The sequence below is a fragment of the Staurois parvus genome, unplaced genomic scaffold (assembly GCF_062004578.1).
Source record: "Staurois parvus isolate SC_StPar_1 unplaced genomic scaffold, SC_StPar_1.0 ptg000133l, whole genome shotgun sequence".
Classification (NCBI taxonomy): Eukaryota; Metazoa; Chordata; class Amphibia; order Anura; family Ranidae; genus Staurois; species Staurois parvus.
In genome coordinates, this window is record NW_028317929.1 from 5,844,614 (window position 1) to 5,867,638 (window position 23,025).

A 23,025-nucleotide genomic window follows, 5' to 3' on the forward strand; every position below is an offset into this window, starting at 1 on the left:
AACTCGAAAAATTAGAATATCGTGCAAAAGTTCATTTATTTCAGTAATGCAACTTAAAAGGTGAAACTAATATATGAGATAGACTCATTACATGCAAAGCAAGATAGTTCAAGCCGTGATTTGTCATAAATGTGATGATTATGGCTTACAGCTCATGAAAACCCCAAATCCACAATCTCCGAACATTAGAATATTGTGAAAAGGTGCAATATTCTAGGCTCAAAGTGTCCCACTCTAATCAGCTAATTAAGCCATAACACCTGCAAAGGGTTCCTGAGCCTTTAAATGGTCTCTCAGTCTGGTTCAGTAGGAATCACAATCATGAGAAAGACTGCTGACCTGACAGTTGTGCAGAAAACCATCATTGACACCCTCCATAAGGAGGGAAAGCCTCAAAAGGTAATTGCAAAAGAAGTTGGATGTTCCCAAAGTGCTGTATCAAAGCACATTAATAGAAAGTTATGTGGAAGGGAAAAGTGTGGAAGAAAAAGGTGCACAAGCAGCAGGGATGACCGCAGCCTGGAGAGGACATGTTGCATTGCTGAAATAAATGAACTTTTGCACGATATTCTAATTTTTTTGAGTTTCACCTGTATGTAGAAAAGGGATCTTGGGGCTTATCAAGCAATCTAGTAGGAAAGGTCCTGGTCACAGCTTACATTCAGCATGAAAGGATATATGTGAATGGAATCCACACCTACGAACCTGTGAGGGCTTGTGGTGGGGTGGAAGCAATCATGTCAGTAATTCAAAGAAACGGGATCTTTTCACTTTTATCTATTCTAAGTGTAATACATAAGATGACAGCTGGACATATAGGCACATTCCCATAGCCCTTAGGGTGTTTATTTTTGGGTTAAAAAACAAAAGACATTTGGCTTGCCTAGATGTTGCTGTTTAGGAGAAAAGGAGGTGGAGGAAAATGGCAGCCATGGAAGGTGCTGTCCCAGTGCTTATCTGAGGAGAACAAATAGCATTCTCTACCAGTTTTCTAAAAGCCTATTGTACACATTTCAATTCAAATGTAAGTGCAGTGCTGCACTTACATTTGAATTGATTACTGTGGGTTTGTTACCTTGCCTTTTGTGGTAGCAGCTACCATATTATCTGCATTCGCCTTATATCTTGTGTTACATTGTACAAATTTAGTGACTGTAATTTCATATGAGCAGTCTGAACATGTGTTTGCTTTAAAGTCCCTAAACTGCAGGCACATATGTATGGTCAGATAGAAGGGTCAGTCCTGTACAGTTCACTGGGAGCCTTAAAATTCAAACTTTAAAATTACACTTGGCCCTTTGCTTTCACAACTCTTGCATCGCCGCAAGAATGAACCAACAGTAAGTTTTGAGAGGTGGAGGCTGGATTGGGCACAAGCAGGGGCGGACTGACCATTTGGAACCTCGGGCACTGCCCGAGGGCCCGGGGTCAGTAGGGGGCCCCATGAGATGCCCCTGGTACCTTTTTCATAGGCTTTTTTGAGTTTGGGAAAGGACACAGGGGCCCCATGATCCCCTATTGCCCGGGGGCCCCATGAGTTGTCAGTCCACCCCTGGGCACAAGTTTAGGTCCTGAAGTCATTGTCTGCATATTTGAGCTTTCCAAGTCACGGGGCTCCTGGGGGGCTCTAAAAAAGTGCCTGTGCATATGCTAAGAGACTTCGAGGTGTATATGTGTGCCTGCAGTGTGAACAGCAGTTGGTGGAATATATGATTTTGTGCATTACTTTGCAAATCTTTTCAAAACATTTAATATATGTATTAAAATGTATGGATAGAACTATCCTAAAATAAACATGCCACAGGTCACTGCTAATTAAAAAGTCACCTACAGTGAAAACTGCATATCCAAAAGATCAGTGGATTCATACACATAAACAGCTAAATTTATATATTTTGGCTCCTTAAAAGTTGTGCTTGGCCCCACCCTTTCTCACCTCCTGATTATCACTGCTGGTCAACAAGCTAGCATCTCCAGAACAAACAATAGGAGGACCAAAATGCAACATAAGGTTTCTGAAGGATCTAGCAGCAGGCCTGGGCATTGACATATGGGGAAGTATGCTAATGCACATGGAGGCTTCATATACTAGGAGATTTAAACACTAATGGTATTATTTTACCGACTTCTGCTGTCAACAATCTGCTGATAATATTAATTTTGTAGAGATGATTTAATTACTTTTAAAGCTGAACTCCAGGAAACTTTAAATCTGCTTGTCTAGGGGACATTTAAGGCAAATTTACTTACATGATCCTCCACTCTCCCAGCAGATGTCGCTCCCTTATACTCCGGCAGTGGACTGTCTCTGCATCTTAATGTCCAATGTAGGACTAAGGATCTTGCATCAATCTTGATCACATCAAAGGATCTTAGACCGCTGCATCATAGAGGTGAAGAGGCTGCAATGACCTGCAGAGCAGAGGAGCATGCAGGAACAGAGAATCGGGTAAACAAATCTATTTTTCCATGCCCCCGAGACCTAAATGAGCAGTTAACCCTTGTGGTGTGGGTATAGTCCCACTGCAAGGGAGAATTTTCAAGTTTCCTGGAGTTCAACTTTAAATTCAGATTTACATATGCAGTATATTTTATGACTGCTTGGAGAGCTACAGTGCAAGTACCTCTCTTACCAGAGCAAAAGGGCTTTTCCCATTATCTTTCACTTTCTTGGCTAGTCTTTTCTTCTTCTTGTGTAAAGGTTTGGATTCTAGAATCATTTCTTCAAGTTCAAAGGTTGGGTCACAGTTGAGGCGCCCCTTCTGTTTTTTTCAAAGGTAGATAGTTAAAAAAAAAATATTGCAGTGATAAAATAAACTGTGACCAAGGGAAATAATTAACATATGAAGTGTACACTATCCAATGAAATACACAATTAAAATAAAAAATTCTATTAAAAAGAAAAAAGTTCTCAAGATCATTTTTAAAAACTTATAGAAGGTCAGACAAAAGACCATCATGTTCCATATAGGTGGTGTTTAATAGCACAGATTAAACTCCAATGGAAAAAAAAATAATAACAGCCAGCCAGTTAATGTTGAGGATGTTAGACAGATTGCAGATCACACTTTTCAAGGTAAAGTTTATTTTTACACAGAGTTTTTACAGCTGTTCAAGATTGGCACACAAAATGTCAGTCTACATCAGGTACAGGTATCCTCCATAAAAAGATTGTATGTAGATAGTATGGATAACCAAATCAGTTGAATATTCCAGCAATGGAAATTCCAAGCAGGTCCTGCAAATCTGATAGATATTATTATGGCTGCACACATCCTTAAATCCAAAGCTGCCCTCTTTGAAGATGGTATGAAGATCAAGATTCTGGGCCAGGCACAAAAGAACTAAAGTCTGAAAGTTAGAAAAATTCTAAAACGGTGTGATGATCATAGCACTGATGGCTGAACACGCACTGCCGTGCTTAATCCTCTATGTCCCAAACAACCAAAAATGGATTTTTGACTTATCAGTACTTAATCTTAGATTATTATACTAGAATATTGAAAAAAGCCCATGAAGAATTGACAGATCTGATCCTCAACAGAAAAGGGAGGAACTTTATCCCTCAGACTGTAGGCTCAGGCATTAGCTTCAGGGCTACTGAGGGAGATGCTGCAGACTCTCCCCTGATCTGAAAGCTGGAAAAGCCACTGACCCATTCCCACTGTGCTTATGTTCTCCATTGAAGTAAGGAAAGGAGAACCCCAAAGGGTACCTTATGAACTGTGCTGTGGAGCAGGACGATGAAATGCCCTAAGTGTGCAGTCACTGTAGACAGATGGAGTCAAGACATTTCCAAATATCACTGTGCCCTGTGGGCCAGGAGGATGCAGGCCCACAGGGCACGGTGATACTTGGAAATGTCTTGACTCCACTGCAGCTTCCATTTAGTAGTCTGCCAAATTGGTTGGCTCCTTGCTGTGCCATGGGGGCCATACGTGAACCCTAACAGGAAGAGGATACTCACTCAGAGGATACTCACTCAATCCTGCCAGTACTGTTTAGATGTGCAATGAACAGACACAGGCAGGACTGAAGGTGTGCAAGCACAGAAGAGACCCAAGACCTGTGCAGGAGTTGCAAGGCAGAAAATAGTGCAAATTTTAAAAGACAAGTGAGTATCCTCTTCCTTTTAGGGTTCATGTATGGCTCCCATGCCACAGCGAGGAGCCAACCGATTTGGCAGACTACTAAATGGAAGCTGCAGTGGCTATAAGCAGCTATAGACTTGATAGAAGAATCATCATGTAAAGGTTAGTAAGATAAAATAAATAAATAAATAAATATGAAGGTTTACTCCTCCTAAAGCAAATAGAAGACTTCTGTAGAGATAAAGACAATATCAAAACAATGAGGTTTTCTGTAAGTGGGAGGGGTTATTTTGGGGCTGTCCTTACAACTCTGCCATTGTCCAATCACCTGAAGGCCACATTTAATCCATTGGTCCAAGAGTAAGATCTTGTGTCCTGTGATGTATTATTAAAGGATAAGTTCACCCTTCAGGGTGAAACATGTAACATGTTATGAATAGACTGGCCCCCCCTCCCCCATTTTGACAGCTAGTGGGGAATCTTCTCAAAAGCAGGGCTTTGCTTAACTGCCTCACTCATTCAGAGTCCTCTGTGAATGAGAAACCACAAATCCTGACAGCCTTAGCAGCTGTCTGCTTGTAGTTCTCAATGAACTACCACGGCTCTGTGGAGCACCATGGTAGTTCATTGATTCTTCCTGTCAGTAACTCTGCCCGACATAAAACAAAATCAGTGTTGCAGAGCAGCTTGCAAAAGAATTCAATTGTACTGTCTAAACTCAGACTGCAACTGCCAAGTACTCAGTAACAGAAATCAGTGGTTGTGGTGTCTTTAATTTCAAATTTCCAACATTTCTGTAAAAATTCACAAAGGGCAATTAGGCTTTCTGGAAACTGGAGACTGGTCTGTGCCTGGAGGGAATTAAACAACAAATGGTACTCTGCAGATAGCAATGATTTCATTGCTACTGTACATCAAAAACATATTTGGAACCTAACCAAATAGACTTGCCTCTACATTCCAGTGTTTGGGGCAACAATGAAATAGGATGCCTCAACAAGTCAGGGTTTTTCAGCCAGGGTTCTGTGGAACCATAGGGTTCCTCTAGAGGTTAATAGGGATTCCTTGAGCAATAAGCCATTTCTGCCTCTCAAATGAGTAATCACTGACACTGATCTCTTTAGCTATCTGTAAGGGGGGAATTTTTCCCAATGACCAAAAAATGTAAGGCACATTCTTCATACTGACCATCACAACTAATGTACTTTGAGCTGTAGATTTAACTATTAGCAGGAGTTCACTGAAGTCAAAAAGATATTTAAAGGATTCCTCCATGTTAAAAAGGTTGATAAAGGCTGCTCTAAGTGGTTACTTTGCATTTGATACATGTAATTAGGTGACCTTTCAGAATCAATGGGAGTCACTTCCCTGTAATTCTTACCGTTGGTGTAAACGCGGGGACAACTTTTTTCTCTAGAACGGCATCCCAGTTAACATCCGACAAACAAGGAAACTCCTGAATATCTTCAAGACATGAAAACCGTTCCTCTGGATTCCTATCCAAAAGCTATAGTAAAAAACAGATTTAATTTAATCAGTTATTTATAGTGATATTTTTCTGTGAGAAATTAAATGGCACAATTCACAAATATCTCCTGAATGAGCTTGACGCTATTTGCTGTTCTAGGCTGTACAATCATACAGTAACTAGTAGCTGCACTGTGTGAGTCTGGTCCCTGGGGTGATTATGGGGTTAATGGAGTCCTTTCCAAGTGTTCTATTTAAATAATGCAGAGATTTTATTGGAGGTGGATGAGAACTTGAAAAGTAAGTTTTATCCCTCATTCATGCAATATTGGCTGTTGCGTCTATGTGCTTTACCACGTTTCATGCATAGGGTAGCCTTTTAATTTCATTGGGCTGCCCTACACACAACAAACACAGAAAAGAAGTTGCACCTTTTTGAGCTTCAGGCATTTTGTTATCTGTATGATTTTTTCTGTGTTGAGGTACCTACAAAAACACGATTGATACTTGGCATGTTCGGGGCGTTACTAACAATGAATGGCATTCTTATGAGTTTTTTGCATTTTGTAAACGCAAGTAAAATAGCACAGTTTTGTGTTCATGTGCTACATTAGTGTATGAACTAAGATCCAATACTAGATTTTGCAGACATTTTACATCAGTACATTAGGTAGTAGATTAGTGAATGAATATTAGAATTTCCAACTCAGGAGAGCCAAGTTTTGCCAGGCCTGGTGATATTTTTTGGCATGTCTTTATTGTTTTCCATAGCCCCCCCCCCATTATCCATTTTTAAAGTTGCAGGTATTTGCTACTGTTGCCTGGTAAACCTATCAGCTAACTCACATATGTCTCCTGTTGGATAAGAGATAAAAAAGGTTTTATGCCATTTTTCTCCTTATGCATTGTGCACATTTTAAAATAGCAATGGTTGTGTCATTTTAGCACTATAAAATAAAACAAGGAAAATATTAGGCATTTGGCACAGATATACTGTGTACTTAAATCAGGACAAGCACCATCGGTTTTCTTTGTGAATTAAAGAAAGCAGTCACGTTCAAAGGATGCATAAAAACTTAGCACAAACTAAACCCAGGGTAATTTATTTTTTCACAAGTCAGAAGCCTCAATTCACAAGGCTGTTTTTCTTTTTGAAATCACACCTTACGTAAATCACATCACTAAAAGGCTCAATTCACAAAAGGTACATAACACTTTATTTAGCCTGCGCTTTTATAAGTGGTGTTTTAACAATACTAATTCTAGTAAGCCACTGCCAGCTTTATTTTAATGGTTGTTATGACAAAATCAATTCAAAATCAATTCACAAAAGATTACAGCACAGGTTATTGCATCTAAAAATAACATGAGCTTCAGACCAGTGATAGCAGAGAGTTTTAATACTTCTCCATTGAGAAAAGCAGGTAAAACAGCTGTTTGACTCGCTGCAAAAACACCACCATTGTTCCTATTTACAAAGCATTGCCATAAGGTTCTTTACTTTTAGCCATGTGACTTAATTATGAGAAAAAAAGGATTCATCGTTTAAACTTTAATTTCGTGCACAAATATAAATTACACACCTAAGTGATATTTAGGTTTGTAAATTCAACATTTTAAGTATAAAACTATTATGATATAAAATGAGTAGTTGGACCTTTTATAACCCTCAAGAGTGATTTTAAACTACTTTAACCCTGTACCCTAGAAAACAAAAAACTTCCACTTTGACTCAAATGCATATGGTGAAATTTTGCCACAATCTCTTGATTTTTGTTCAACACATTTTTTATTTTATTTTCACATAACGACCAACAGAGACAATGACAATTGTACATAGTAGTTGTTAAATCAGCATGTACAATAAATCAGGTATAGCATACAGCTGTTACATTGTGTTACACTAGCCTTCATAGAAATGCCATAATGTGGTCAAAGGTAAAAAAAATTGCACCTAACCAGTCAGAATCTAAAATGATTGTCATTCGTAACACTCAAGAGTAAGCAAATATCACCATGGCTCTCATGTGATGAAAGCAATATGCATAAAAAATAACCAACAATATAACACAGGTAATAAGTAGGTAGAAAAAAAAACTAGCAAGAATCCACCAAATGCCACAGATTACCAGCAGGAGCATTACATCTGAAAGCCAAAATGTATAAACATGGTCCCATTAGAGTATACAGCATTTGATTGCACTATTAGCCCCAATAAAGAAGTAAATAGTCTTTCAATAAGTCATCCTTTGTGAGCACACATAAGGCTAAGGACTCCTTCCCTTAATTTTGCAAGACTAGAACATCTACCTTGCCCAGAACTGCTCTTCTTTATTTAGATGTAAGAAACCACCTCTCACCTCTCAGCTTCTAATATGTTGTCAACCTCTGTCTGACAATCTGTGATAGTTGGGCAGGTATCTCATTTCCAGAACCTGGGTAATAAAATTGTGTCCGTGTTGCAAGGCTATACCTTTTTTTAAATAACATTTAATAGAAGAGGATATACAATTGCGTGAATGATACTGAAATGAAAGGTCAATGAAAACTTTAAATTTTGCACATTCCTAATGATTTTGTTATAGCTTTGGAATCTGGGTTATTTATACACAATAATTATGTATGCATGATGATAATGGTAAGAATAACTCACAAAAACATCAAAAGTTCTAATTGTCAGAGCTATGGCATTCCCCTTGTAGTGCATGACAGAGTTGGGTCATTAAAAGACTGAGTACCAGAAAATTAGATTTGTAATGTAACATAGTAAAGTGTTCAGAGATTTTTTTAGGAATAGGGTCCCACTTACATCCTTGTTTTGCAGTACCATTCATTTTGAATGGCACCCCAATGCACTAAGGCAGCACATACGTCAATCTACCCAAAACCAAGCTCATAATATTCCTTCCCCCACGTGCCTCTTCCCCTTACTTCTCTGTCAAGATTGATGGCACAGCTATCAAACCATCCCTCCAAAGTTCTTGGTGAAATCTTGGACTCTGAACTATCTGTGTTTCGGCCCCACATCCAATCCCTGTCTAAATCTTGCTACCTTAACCTACGCAACATCTTCAAAATACGCCCCTTCCTAACCAATGACACCACTAAGCTTCTGGTTCACTCCCTGGTAATCTCCTACCTTGACTACTGCAACTCCCTGCTCATTGGACTACCTTTAAATAGGCTATCCCCCTTTCACTCCATCGTGAATGTTGCCACCAGACTCATCCACCTTATCAAAATGGCTCAATATTGATATTGTCCAGAAATATTTAGACAGAATAAAGGTGAATAAAGCACCTGGATGAGATGGCATATACCCACAGATCCTAAAAGAATTGAGCTCTAGCATTTCAAAGCCATTGTTTCTAATATTTAGAGACTTTTTAACGACTTGCATAGTACCACTGGGCTGGCATAAGGCCAGTGTGGTGCCTATATTTATAAAGGGATCAAAGTCTTTACCGAGTAATTATAGACATGCTAGTTTAACTTCTATAGTTGGGAAGATACTAGAGAGTTTAATAAAAGACCACATAGATGAGTTCTTGCTAGAAAAAAATATTTTAAGCAACAGACAGCATGGATTCATGAAAGACAGAAGTTGTCAAACAAATCTGTTTTCTTTTCATGAAGAGGTAAGCAAACCCTTATATAAAGAAGTGGCTGTGGACGTAGTATACTTGGATTTTACAAAAGCGTTTGACATGGATAGAAAACTGGCTAAAAGACCGTATTCAGAGAGTAGTGGTTAATGATTCATACTCTGAATGGTCTAAGGTTGTTAGTTGTGTACCCCAAGGTTTGTGTTGGGACCCTTACTTTTTAAAATAGTTATAAATTATATAGGGTCTGCGATTAAAAGTACTATTTCATTATTTGCAGATGACCCCAAGCTATGCAGTGGAATAACAAATTTACAAGACTTACAAGCTGACCTCAATGTACTGTTTAACTGAGCAACTGTGTGGAAAAATAGTTTTAATGTTAATACATGTAAAGTTATGCACTTGGAGGCTAACTATATGCATTCATCTTACATACTAGGGGGAGTACAACTGGGGGAATCAATGGTGGAGAAGGATCTGGGTGTTCTAGTAATTCATAAGCTTAATAATGGCATGCAATGCCAAGCTGCGGTTTCTAAAGTGAGCAAAATCCTTTTTTGTATTAAGAGAGGTATAGACTCCAGAGAGAGAGAGATCATTCTACTCCTGTATAAATCATTAGTAAGACCTCATCTGGAATATGCAGTCACTTTGGGGCATGAATTCACAAAAAGGATATCGGGGAACTGGAGAAAGTGCAGAGAAGGGCAACCAAACTTATAAGTGGCATGGAGAAGCTCAGTTATGAGAAAAGATTAAAGGAACTGAATTTATTCTCTCTTGAGAAGAGGAGATTAAGGGAGGACATGATCAACATGTATAAATACATAGGTGATCCATATAGTGAACTCAGTGTAGAAATATTCACTTTAAGGTCATCACAAAGGACAAGGGGGCATTCTTTCCATCTGGAAAAGAGAGTTAATCTCCAAATATGCAATGGCTTCTTCACAGTAAGAATGGTGAAAATGTGGAATAGACTCCCTCACGAGATGGTTCTGGCCAGCTCATTAGATTGTTTTTAAAAAAAGGCCTGGATTATTTCCTAAATGTACACAATATAACTGGATACTAATATTTATAGGCAAAGTTGATCCAGGGAATATCTGATTGCCTCTTGGGGGATCAGGAAGGATTTTTTCCCTCTGCTGAAGCAAATTGGATCAAACTTTACTGGGGTTTTTTGCCTTCCTCTGGATCAATTGTGGGTAAAAGATTGTGTATATAGGATTGTAAAAAAATGTTTTCCTCTTTTATTGGTTGAACTAGATGGACTTTGTCTTTTTTCAACCAAACTATGTAACCAACTGCTCAGTGTCTGCTACTCCTCTTTATCAATCCCTCCACTGGCTCTCACTCACCCAAATTAAATTCAAAATACCAACAACAGCTTACAAAGTCATCCACAAATCAACTCCCACCTGCTTCACTATTCTAGTCTCAAAATAACAACCTATTCATTCTCTTCATTCCTCCGAAGACCTACTGCTCTTTAGCTCCCTTGTCACCTCCTCTAGTGCTTGTCTCCAGGACTTTTTCCAAGCCTCTCCCATCCTATGGAACTCCCTAACCCAGTCTGACCAACTATTTCATACTCTGTTTGCTTTTAGACAATCCCTGAAAACCCTTCTCTTCAGAGAAGCCTTTTCTTTTCTCACCTAACAATTGTACCTTTATTTTCTCCATCAGCTCATCTCCCACAGCGATTACCATTTGTATCACTTGACCCTCTTATTGTCAACTCTAATGACCAGAGCCCTCTGATTCCTCCTGTATTGAACTGTATTGCAACTGTACTGTTTGCTCTCATCTTGCAAAGAGCTGTTCAAATTGTTGGCTCTATATAAATCCTGTATAATAATAATAATAATAATATATGGTGCAGCATTTCACAACACACCATAGTGCTTGCATTATAAAATGTGTTGCACGTCTGATTTTCAGCAATTTTTGGTGCGTTGGCAACCCAGGATTTCAATGGTCTGCCTTAACACACCACAAAAATGTGAATGGACCCTAAAAGAAGAACAAATCAATAAATATCAAGGATATAAATGATTGACTCTTTGCAGAAAATTCTGAAGCTGGGGAGTACAGACAAATAAAGGAGGGAAGAGAACAAAGGCTGAGGTGCTTAGACTACAGCATAAAAACAAGAGTCTAGATGACTGAAGCAATGAATAAAAGACTTCAGAAGCCCAGATAAACATTATCTGACAATAAAGCCTGCTGTGGCCAAGTCTATGAGGTCAACAAGAATTGACTAAACACTAAGCAACAAGTGTTTAAGGAGTTTTTATTCTGCAACAGTGGTTTACTGCAAGGGAATAAATCCATAATCTCTGATTCCTCGCAAAGGAGGGACTAAGGAAATGTGCTATTATGGGGGCATTTAAATGATTCATGTGTTAAATTATTTTTTTCATTAAAATGTGCATTATTTTAAATGGATGAACTATAGTGGGACATCAGTGTAAGTACTGCAGAGGAGAGCTTCATAACAGAGACAGATGTATGGTGTGTTTTAAACCACTGCTTGGGCTTTGCCTGCATTTTATTTATTCCAAAGTGTCACAACTACAGAACAAACACCTTGCTGGTTAAATTCTGGGTGAACATAAAAGTGGCCAATATGGTACTAAGGATATGTACACGTGTGTTGGTAAGACATATTCAACCCTCAGGATCTGTTTCTGTACCCTCACTAACTTGAATCCAAACAGAATTCATATATATAGCATGTGAGCCACAAGAGGGATGTGACAACGTGTTAATAGTTAACTCCCTGCATATTGCAATACATGTTTCTTTTATGCCTGTTTTTCTGGACATATAAATGCATTTCTGCAGACCCTTTTTAATTACCGAAGGTAAACTTTGCATGATGCCCATTCCCAAGGAGAGCAGCAATAGTGCGGTATTTTCTTTTTTTTTCAGAAAATCTGTCTTACCTATGCTTTCCCAGCTGCATGAATCTCTATAATTCTTATGCTAAAGCTCTTTAAAATTTCCTTTGATCCAAGCTGTTTTTGTTATAGGGAAGGGAATCTTCACACCACATCCTTAATTTTTTGAATCATGTATTCTTTATTGAAAAATGTTTCCTTTTTTTACATGCATCACACAAACCACATTTATTCACATTTATCATATCAATATTTCAATTATACCTTTACACATTGAGTGCACTACTTCTACTCCTTTATAAATCTTTATGACTCATATTTTCATCATGTAACATTATCTCATTTGCTCACTTTAAACCTTCAATATCTTAAATACCACTTTCACTAAAAAAAAAAAAAAAACAAAGAGCAAAGCGAGACTTCCCAGATAAAATCACTAGAGATGAGCGAAGTATTCAAAAATTCGATTCGACTGATTCGGCGAATTCGTGGAAAAATTTCGATTCGAGTCGAATATATTCGCTGTGAATTTAACTTAAAAAAGGGTGTTTCTAGGCTTCAGAGAGACTTAATATTAGTGCTGAACACTGTACCTTTAATTTAAATGCCCTTGGAGTCTGCTGGGGAAGAGAAATAATACTGTCAGGCAGTATGACATGCAGATGAGTGCCGTCGATCTTAGAATCACCGCACACTTCACTCATTTGGGCAGTCACGGGGCCAAAACCAGAGTGTGGAGCCACAGTGTGGCGGTGGAGGCAGCAGCAATGGGAGGCCATACAGCACCCTATGACAAAATGGAAACCAGCAGGAGTGTGAGGAGACCTGAAAGTGGCACATGCAGTGGGAGCAATGGGAGGCGGTACAAGGACCCATGTCACACTGTGGACCCAGCAGCAGCGTGACCAGGCGGTACGGGGGCCCATGGCAGATTACAGGCCTGGCAGCAGCAATGGGAGGCCCGTAATCTGCCAGCACCCTATGTCAAAAAATTCAACACACCAGCAGTGTGAGGAGACCTGAAAGTGGCACATGGCAGAGTGTGGCGATGGAGACAGCAGCAATGGGAGGCCGTACAGGGACCCATGACACACTCTGGACTTGGCAGCAGCATGAGGAGGCGGTATAGGGGCCCATGGCAGATTAGGGGCCTGGCAGCAGCAATGGGAGGCCCGTAATCTGCCAGCACCCTATGTCAAAAAATTCTACACACCAGCAGTGTGAGGAGACCTGAAAGTGGCACATGGCAGAGTGTGGCGATGGAGACAGCAGCAATGGGAGGCCGTACAGGGACCCATGACACACTCTGGACTTGGCAGCAGCATGAGGAGGCGGTATAGGGGCCCATGGCAGATTAGGGGCCTGGCAGCAGCTATGGGAGGCCCGTAATCTGCCAGCACCCTATGTCAAAAAATTCTACACACCAGCAGTGTGAGGAGACCTGAAAGTGGCACATGGCAGAGTGTGGCGATGGAGACAGCAGCAATGGGAGGCCGTACAGGGACCCATGACAGACTCTGGACCTGGCAGCAGCATGAGGAGGCGGTATATAGGGACCTATGGCAGATTAGGGGCCTGGCAGCAGCTATGGGAGGCCCGTAATCTGCCAGCACCCTATGTCAAAAAACTGAACACACCAGCAGTGTGTGAGGAGACCTGAAAGTGGCACATGGCAGAGTGTGGCGATGGAGACAGCAGCAATGGGAGGCCGTACAGGGACCCATGAGAGACTCTGGACCTGGCAGCAGCATGAGGAGGCGGTATATAGGGGCCTATGGCAGATTAGGGGCCTGGCAGCAGCTATGGGAGGCCCGTAATCTGCCAGCACCCTATGTCAAAAAATTCTACACACCAGCAGTGTGTGAGGAGACCTGAAAGTGGCACATGGCAGAGTGTGGCGATGGAGACAGCAGCAATGGGAGGCCGTACAGGGACCCATGACAGACTCTGGACTTGGCAGCAGCATGAGGAGGCGGTATATAGGGGCCTATGGCAGATTAGGGGCCTGGCAGCAGCTATGGGAGGCCCGTAATCTGCCAGCACCCTATGTCAAAAAACTGAACACACCAGCAGTGTGTGAGGAGACCTGAAAGTGGCACATGGCAGAGTGTGGCGATGGAGACAGCAGCAATGGGAGGCCGTACAGGGACCCATGAGAGACTCTGGACCTGGCAGCAGCATGAGGAGGCGGTATATAGGGGCCTATGGCAGATTAGGGGCCTGGCAGCAGCTATGGGAGGCCCGTAATCTGCCAGCACCCTATGTCAAAAAACTGAACACACCAGCAGTGTGTGAGGAGACCTGAAAGTGGCACATGGCAGAGTGTGGCGATGGAGACAGCAGCAATGGGAGGCCGTACAGGGACCCATGACAGACTCTGGACCTGGCAGCAGCATGAGGAGGCGGTATATAGGGGCCTATGGCAGATTAGGGGCCTGGCAGCAGCTATGGGAGGCCCGTAATCTGTCAGCACCCTATGTCAAAAAATTCAACACACCAGCAGTGTGAGGAGACCTGAAAGTGGCACATGGCATGAGACACTGTGGACCTGGCAGCAGCATGAGGAGGCGGTATATAGGGGCCCATGGCAGATTAGGGGCCTGGCAGCAGCTATGGGAGGCCCGTAATCTGTCAGCACCCTATGTCAAAAAATTCAACACACCAGCAGTGTGTGAGGAGACCTGAAAGTGGCACATGGCAGAGTGTGGCGATGGAGACAGCAGCAATGGGAGGCCGTACAGGGACCCATGAGAGACTCTGGACCTGGCAGCAGCATGAGGAGGCGGTATATAGGGGCCCATGGCAGATTAGGGGCCTGGCAGCAGCAATGGGAGGCCCGTAATCTGCCAACACCCTATGTCAAAAAATTCTACACACCAGCAGTGTGTGAGGAGACCTGAAAGTGGCACATGGCAGAGTGTGGCGATGGAGACAGCAGCAATGGGAGGCCGTACAGGGACCCATGACAGACTCTGGACCTGGCAGCAGCATGAGGAGGCGGTATATAGGGGCCTATGGCAGAATAGGGGCCTGGCAGCAGCTATAGGAGGCCCATAATCTGCCAGCACCCTATGTCAAAAAATTCAACACACCAGCAGTGTGAGGAGACCTGAAAGTGGCACATGGCATGAGACACTGTGGACCTGGCAGCAGCATGAGGAGGCGGTATATAGGGGCCCATGGCAGATTAGGGGCCTGGCAGCAGCTATGGGAGGCCCGTAATCTGCCAGCACCCTATGTCAAAAAATTCAACACACCAGCAGTGTGTGAGGAGACCTGAAAGTGGCACATGGCAGAGTGTGGCGATGGAGACAGCAGCAATGGGAGGCCGTACAGGGACCCATGAGAGACTCTGGACTTGGCAGCAGCATGAGGAGGCGGTATATAGGGGCCCATGGCAGATTAGGGGCCTGGCAGCAGCAATGGGAGGCCCGTAATCTGCCAACACCCTATGTCAAAAAATTCTACACACCAGCAGTGTGTGAGGAGACCTGAAAGTGGCACATGGCAGAGTGTGGCGATGGAGACAGCAGCAATGGGAGGCCGTACAGGGACCCATGAGAGACTCTGGACCTGGCAGCAGCATGAGGAGGCGGTATATAGGGGCCTATGGCAGATTAGGGGCCTGGCAGCAGCTATGGGAGGCCCGTAATCTGCCAGCACCCTATGTCAAAAAACTGAACACACCAGCAGTGTGTGAGGAGACCTGAAAGTGGCACATGGCAGAGTGTGGCGATGGAGACAGCAGCAATGGGAGGCCGTACAGGGACCCATGACAGACTCTGGACTTTGCAGCAGCATGAGGAGGCGGTATATAGGGGCCTATGGCAGATTAGGGGCCTGGCAGCAGCTATGGGAGGCCCGTAATCTGCCAGCACCCTATGTCAAAAAACTGAACACACCAGCAGTGTGTGAGGAGACCTGAAAGTGGCACATGGCAGAGTGTGGCGATGGAGACAGCAGCAATGGGAGGCCGTACAGGGACCCATGAGAGACTCTGGACCTGGCAGCAGCATGAGGAGGCGGTATATAGGGGCCTATGGCAGATTAGGGGCCTGGCAGCAGCTATGGGAGGCCCGTAATCTGCCAGCACCCTATGTCAAAAAACTGAACACACCAGCAGTGTGTGAGGAGACCTGAAAGTGGCACATGGCAGAGTGTGGCGATGGAGACAGCAGCAATGGGAGGCCGTACAGGGACCCATGACAGACTCTGGACTTGGCAGCAGCATGAGGAGGCGGTATATAGGGGCCTATGGCAGATTAGGGGCCGGGCAGCAGCTATGGGAGGCCCGTAATCTGCCAGCACCCTATGTCAAAAAACTGAACACACCAGCAGTGTGTGAGGAGACCTGAAAGTGGCACATGGCAGAGTGTGGCGATGGAGACAGCAGCAATGGGAGGCCGTACAGGGACCCATGAGAGACTCTGGACCTGGCAGCAGCATGAGGAGGCGGTATATAGGGGCCTATGGCAGATTAGGGGCCTGGCAGCAGCTATGGGAGGCCCGTAATCTGCCAGCACCCTATGTCAAAAAACTGAACACACCAGCAGTGTGTGAGGAGACCTGAAAGTGGCACATGGCAGAGTGTGGCGATGGAGACAGCAGCAATGGGAGGCCGTACAGGGACCCATGAGAGACTCTGGACCTGGCAGCAGCATGAGGAGGCGGTATATAGGGGCCTATGGCAGATTAGGGGCCTGGCAGCAGCTATGGGAGGCCCGTAATCTGCCAGCACCCTATGTCAAAAAATTCAACACACCAGCAGTGTGTGAGGAGACCTGAAAGTGGCACATGGCAGAGTGTGGCGATGGAGACAGCAGCAATGGGAGGCCGTACAGGGACCCATGAGAGACTCTGGACATGGCAGCAGCATGAGGAGGCGGTATATAGGGGCCCATGGCAGATTAGGGGCCTGGCAGCAGCAATGGGAGGCCCGTAATCTGCCAACACCCTATGTCAAAAAATTCTACACACCAGCAGTGTGTGAGGAGACCTGAAAGTGGCACATGGCAGAGTGTGGCGATGGAGACAGCAGCAATGGGAGGCCGTACAGGGACCCATGAGAGACTCTGGACCTGGCAGCAGCATGAGGAGGCGGTATATAGGGGCCTATGGCAGATTAGGGGCCTGGCAGCAGCTATGGGAGGCCCGTAATCTGCCAGCACCCTATGTCAAAAAACTGAACACACCAGCAGTGTGTGAGGAGACCTGAAAGTGGCACATGGCAGAGTGTGGCGATGGAGACAGCAGCAATGGGAGGCCGTACAGGGACCCATGAGAGACTCTGGACCTGGCAGCAGCATGAGGAGGCGGTATATAGGGGCCTATGGCAGATTAGGGGCCTGGCAGCAGCTATGGGAGGCCCGTAATCTGCCAGCACCCTATGTCAAAAAACTGAACACACCAGCAGTGTGTGAGGAGACCTGAAAGTGGCACATGGCAGAGTGTGGCGATGGAGACAGCAGCAATGGGAGGCCGTACAGGGACCCATGACAGACTCTGGACTTGGCAGCAGCATGAGGAGGCGGTATATAGGGGCCTATGGCAGATTAGGGGCCGGGCAGCAGCTATGGGAGGCCCGTAATCTGCCAGCACCCTATGTCAAAAAACTGAACACACCAGCAGTGTGTGAGGAGACCTGAAAGTGGCACATGGCAGAGTGTGGCGATGGAGACAGCAGCAATGGGAGGCCGTACAGGGACCCATGAGAGACTCTGGACCTGGCAGCAGCATGAGGAGGCGGTATATAGGGGCCTATGGCAGATTAGGGGCCTGGCAGCAGCTATGGGAGGCCCGTAATCTGCCAGCACCCTATGTCAAAAAACTGAACACACCAGCAGTGTGTGAGGAGACCTGAAAGTGGCACATGGCAGAGTGTGGCGATGGAGACAGCAGCAATGGGAGGCCGTACAGGGACCCATGAGAGACTCTGGACCTGGCAGCAGCATGAGGAGGCGGTATATAGGGGCCTATGGCAGATTAGGGGCCTGGCAGCAGCTATGGGAGGCCCGTAATCTGCCAGCACCCTATGTCAAAAAATTCAACACACCAGCAGTGTGTGAGGAGACCTGAAAGTGGCACATGGCAGAGTGTGGCGATGGAGACAGCAGCAATGGGAGGCCGTACAGGGACCCATGAGAGACTCTGGACATGGCAGCAGCATGAGGAGGCGGTATATAGGGGCCCATGGCAGATTAGGGGCCTGGCAGCAGCAATGGGAGGCCCGTAATCTGCCAACACCCTATGTCAAAAAATTCTACACACCAGCAGTGTGTGAGGAGACCTGAAAGTGGCACATGGCAGAGTGTGGCGATGGAGACAGCAGCAATGGGAGGCCGTACAGGGACCCATGAGAGACTCTGGACCTGGCAGCAGCATGAGGAGGCGGTATATAGGGGCCTATGGCAGATTAGGGGCCTGGCAGCAGCTATGGGAGGCCCGTAATCTGCCAGCACCCTATGTCAAAAAACTGAACACACCAGCAGTGTGTGAGGAGACCTGAAAGTGGCACATGGCAGAGTGTGGCGATGGAGACAGCAGCAATGGGAGGCCGTACAGGGACCCATGACAGACTCTGGACTTGGCAGCAGCATGAGGAGGCGGTATATAGGGGCCTATGGCAGATTAGGGGCCTGGCAGCAGCTATGGGAGGCCCGTAATCTGCCAGCACCCTATGTCAAAAAACTGAACACACCAGCAGTGTGTGAGGAGACCTGAAAGTGGCACATGGCAGAGTGTGGCGATGGAGACAGCAGCAATGGGAGGCCGTACAGGGACCCATGAGAGACTCTGGACCTGGCAGCAGCATGAGGAGGCGGTATATAGGGGCCTATGGCAGATTAGGGGCCTGGCAGCAGCTATGGGAGGCCCGTAATCTGCCAGCACCCTATGTCAAAAAACTGAACACACCAGCAGTGTGTGAGGAGACCTGAAAGTGGCACATGGCAGAGTGTGGCGATGGAGACAGCAGCAATGGGAGGCCGTACAGGGACCCATGACAGACTCTGGACTTGGCAGCAGCATGAGGAGGCGGTATATAGGGGCCTATGGCAGATTAGGGGCCTGGCAGCAGCTATGGGAGGCCCGTAATCTGCCAGCACCCTATGTCAAAAAACTGAACACACCAGCAGTGTGTGAGGAGACCTGAAAGTGGCACATGGCAGAGTGTGGCGATGGAGACAGCAGCAATGGGAGGCCGTACAGGGACCCATGAGAGACTCTGGACCTGGCAGCAGCATGAGGAGGCGGTATATAGGGGCCTATGGCAGATTAGGGGCCTTGCAGCAGCTATGGGAGGCCCGTAATCTGCCAGCACCCTATGTCAAAAAACTGAACACACCAGCAGTGTGTGAGGAGACCTGAAAGTGGCACATGGCAGAGTGTGGCGATGGAGACAGCAGCAATGGGAGGCCGTACAGGGACCCATGACAGACTCTGGACCTGGCAGCAGCATGAGGAGGCGGTATATAGGGGCCTATGGCAGATTAGGGGCCTGGCAGCAGCTATAGGAGGCCCATAATCTGCCAGCACCCTATGTCAAAAAATTCAACACACCAGCAGTGTGAGGAGACCTGAAAGTGGCACATGGCATGAGACACTGTGGACCTGGCAGCAGCATGAGGAGGCGGTATATAGGGGCCCATGGCAGATTAGGGGCCTGGCAGCAGCTATGGGAGGCCCGTAATCTGCCAGCACCCTATGTCAAAAAACTGAACACACCAGCAGTGTGTGAGGAGACCTGAAAGTGGCACATGGCAGAGTGTGGCGATGGAGACAGCAGCAATGGGAGGCCGTACAGGGACCCATGAGAGACTCTGGACCTGGCAGCAGCATGAGGAGGCGGTATATAGGGGCCTATGGCAGATTAGGGGCCTGGCAGCAGCTATGGGAGGCCCGTAATCTGCCAGCACCCTATGTCAAAAAACTGAACACACCAGCAGTGTGTGAGGAGACCTGAAAGTGGCACATGGCAGAGTGTGGCGATGGAGACAGCAGCAATGGGAGGCCGTACAGGGACCCATGACACACTCTGGACCTGGCAGCAGCATGAGGAGGCGGTATATAGGGGCCTATGGCAGATTAGGGGCCTGGCAGCAGCTATGGGAGGCCCGTAATCTGCCAGCACCCTATGTCAAAAAATTCTACACACCAGCAGTGTGTGAGGAGACCTGAAAGTGGCACATGGCAGAGTGTGGCGATGGAGACAGCAGCAATGGGAGGCCGTACAGGGACCCATGACAGACTCTGGACTTGGCAGCAGCATGAGGAGGCGGTATATAGGGGCCTATGGCAGATTAGGGGCCTGGCAGCAGCTATGGGAGGCCCGTAATCTGCCAGCACCCTATGTCAAAAAACTGAACACACCAGCAGTGTGTGAGGAGACCTGAAAGTGGCACATGGCAGAGTGTGGCGATGGAGACAGCAGCAATGGGAGGCCGTACAGGGACCCATGAGAGACTCTGGACCTGGCAGCAGCATGAGGAGGCGGTATATAGGGGCCCATGGCATATTAGGGGCCTGGCAGCAGCAATGGGAGGCCCGTAATCTGCCAACACCCTATGTCAAAAAATTCTACACACCAGCAGTGTGTGAGGAGACCTGAAAGTGGCACATGGCAGAGTGTGGCGATGGAGACAGCAGCAATGGGAGGCCGTACAGGGACCCATGAGAGACTCTGGACCTGGCAGCAGCATGAGGAGGCGGTATATAGGGGCCTATGGCAGATTAGGGGCCTGGCAGCAGCTATAGGAGGCCCGTAATCTGCCAGCACCCTATGTCAAAAAATTCAACACACCAGCAGTGTGAGGAGACCTGAAAGTGGCACATGGCAGAGTGTGGCGATGGAGACAGCAGCAATGGGAGGCCGTACAGGGACCCATGACAGACTCTGGACTTGGCAGCAGCATGAGGAGGCGGTATATAGGGGCCTATGGCAGATTAGGGGCCTGGCAGCAGCTATGGGAGGCCCGTAATCTGCCAGCACCCTATGTCAAAAAACTGAACACACCAGCAGTGTGTGAGGAGACCTGAAAGTGGCACATGGCAGAGTGTGGCGATGGAGACAGCAGCAATGGGAGGCCGTACAGGGACCCATGAGAGACTCTGGACCTGGCAGCAGCATGAGGAGGCGGTATATAGGGGCCCATGGCAGATTAGGGGCCTGGCAGCAGCAATGGGAGGCCCGTAATCTGCCAACACCCTATGTCAAAAAATTCTACACACCAGCAGTGTGTGAGGAGACCTGAAAGTGGCACATGGCAGAGTGTGGCGATGGAGACAGCAGCAATGGGAGGCCGTACAGGGACCCATGAGAGACTCTGGACCTGGCAGCAGCATGAGGAGGCGGTATATAGGGGCCTATGGCAGATTAGGGGCCTGGCAGCAGCTATAGGAGGCCCGTAATCTGCCAGCACCCTATGTCAAAAAATTCAACACACCAGCAGTGTGAGGAGACCTGAAAGTGGCACATGGCAGAGTGTGGCGATGGAGACAGCAGCAATGGGAGGCCGTACAGGGACCCATGAGAGACTCTGGACCTGGCAGCAGCATGAGGAGGCGGTATATAGGGGCCTATGGCAGATTAGGGGCCTGGCAGCAGCTATAGGAGGCCCGTAATCTGCCAGCACCCTATGTCAAAAAATTCAACACACCAGCAGTGTGAGGAGACCTGAAAGTGGCACATGGCAGAGTGTGGCGATGGAGACAGCAGCAATGGGAGGCCGTACAGGGACCCATGACAGACTCTGGACCTGGCAGCAGCATGAGGAGGCGATATATAGGGGCCTATGGCAGATTAGGGGCCTGGCAGCAGCTATAGGAGGCCCGTAATCTGCCAGCACCCTATGTCAAAAAATTCTACACACCAGCAGTGTGTGAGGAGACCTCAAAGTGGCACATGTTTGAGGCATGATTCATGGCGGATTTAGTCAGTTGTGTCAGGAACGGGTGGTTTGAAATCCAGACTAATCCACGCCTGATTCATTTTCACAAACGTGAGTCTCTCCACACTTTGGGTGGACAGTCGTGTCCTCCGCGGAGTTACAATACCTCCTGCCGCACTAAACACGCGCTCCGATGCCACGCTACTGGCCGGGCATGACAGCCTTTCAAGGGCAAATTCAGCTAGTTGGGGCCAAAGGTCAAGTTTCGTTGACCAGTAGTCAAGGGGATTGTCTACCTCGGTTGGCAGGGTGCTGTCCAAGTAGGCCCAAGCCTGTTGTTTGAGGTCCTGCTCCAGGTCCACCTGATGCTGCTGCTGCTGCTGCTGCGGCTGGTTAGTAGTTTCCTCACTGCGCTGGTGAAGAAAGCTACTCATCATCGACTGCAGACTGAGGCAGCCGCTGCTGGTGGAGCTGCCACTGCTCCTACCACCCCACCCCTCCCCTGCTGCCATGGCAGCGGAACGCGAGCGCCCAGAGCCCACAGTGTCTGAGGATGGACGTTGGCGCACAAAGGCAGAGACCAGCTGACTACATAGGTGGTTTTTATAGTACGTTATTTTGGCCTCCCTCTCAGCAGGTGTGAAAAAGGCCACCATTTTGGAACGGTAGCGAGGGTCCAACAAGGTGGACAGCCAAAAGTCATCCCTCTGTCTGATGGTTATTATTCGGCTGTCGCTACGCAAGCAACCGAGCATGCTATGGGCCATTTGTGACAAGGAATGCGAGGGACTCCCTGCCTCCATCTCCACAGCATACTGCCACGGTGCGTCTGGGTCCTCTGTCTCCTCCTCCTCCTCCTCTACCAGATGCTCCTGCTCCTCCACTCCTGTCCGCTGAGTGGAAAACCCACCCATTTCACTCAATAATTCCTGAGCACAAATGTCCTCCTCTACCTCCTCCTCTTCTTCCTGTCCTGCCCCCACAGGGGTCATGTGGCGTTGAGATCTGTGCGCCACGTCTACCGCACCCTGACCAGCCATTGTTAACAGCATTTGTTCAAGGACGTGCA

General features: G+C 46.5%; 1 protein-coding gene across 2 annotated transcripts in view; it reads right to left on the bottom strand.

Annotated features, from left to right (window-relative positions):
- Positions 1-23,025, bottom strand: part of STK32A (serine/threonine kinase 32A) — a 261,142-nt gene that overhangs the window by 10,641 nt on the left and 227,476 nt on the right. The window contains exons 10-11 of one of the 2 annotated variants that reach the window (XM_089673005.1): positions 5,473-5,598; positions 2,634-2,762 (exon numbers count right to left, since the gene is read on the bottom strand). In XM_089673005.1, the coding sequence (XP_089529131.1) occupies positions 2,634-2,762; positions 5,473-5,598 (255 nt within the window). The remainder of the gene's footprint in view (positions 1-2,633; positions 2,763-5,472; positions 5,599-23,025) is intronic. The other variant, XM_089673006.1, reaches the window with a different exon arrangement.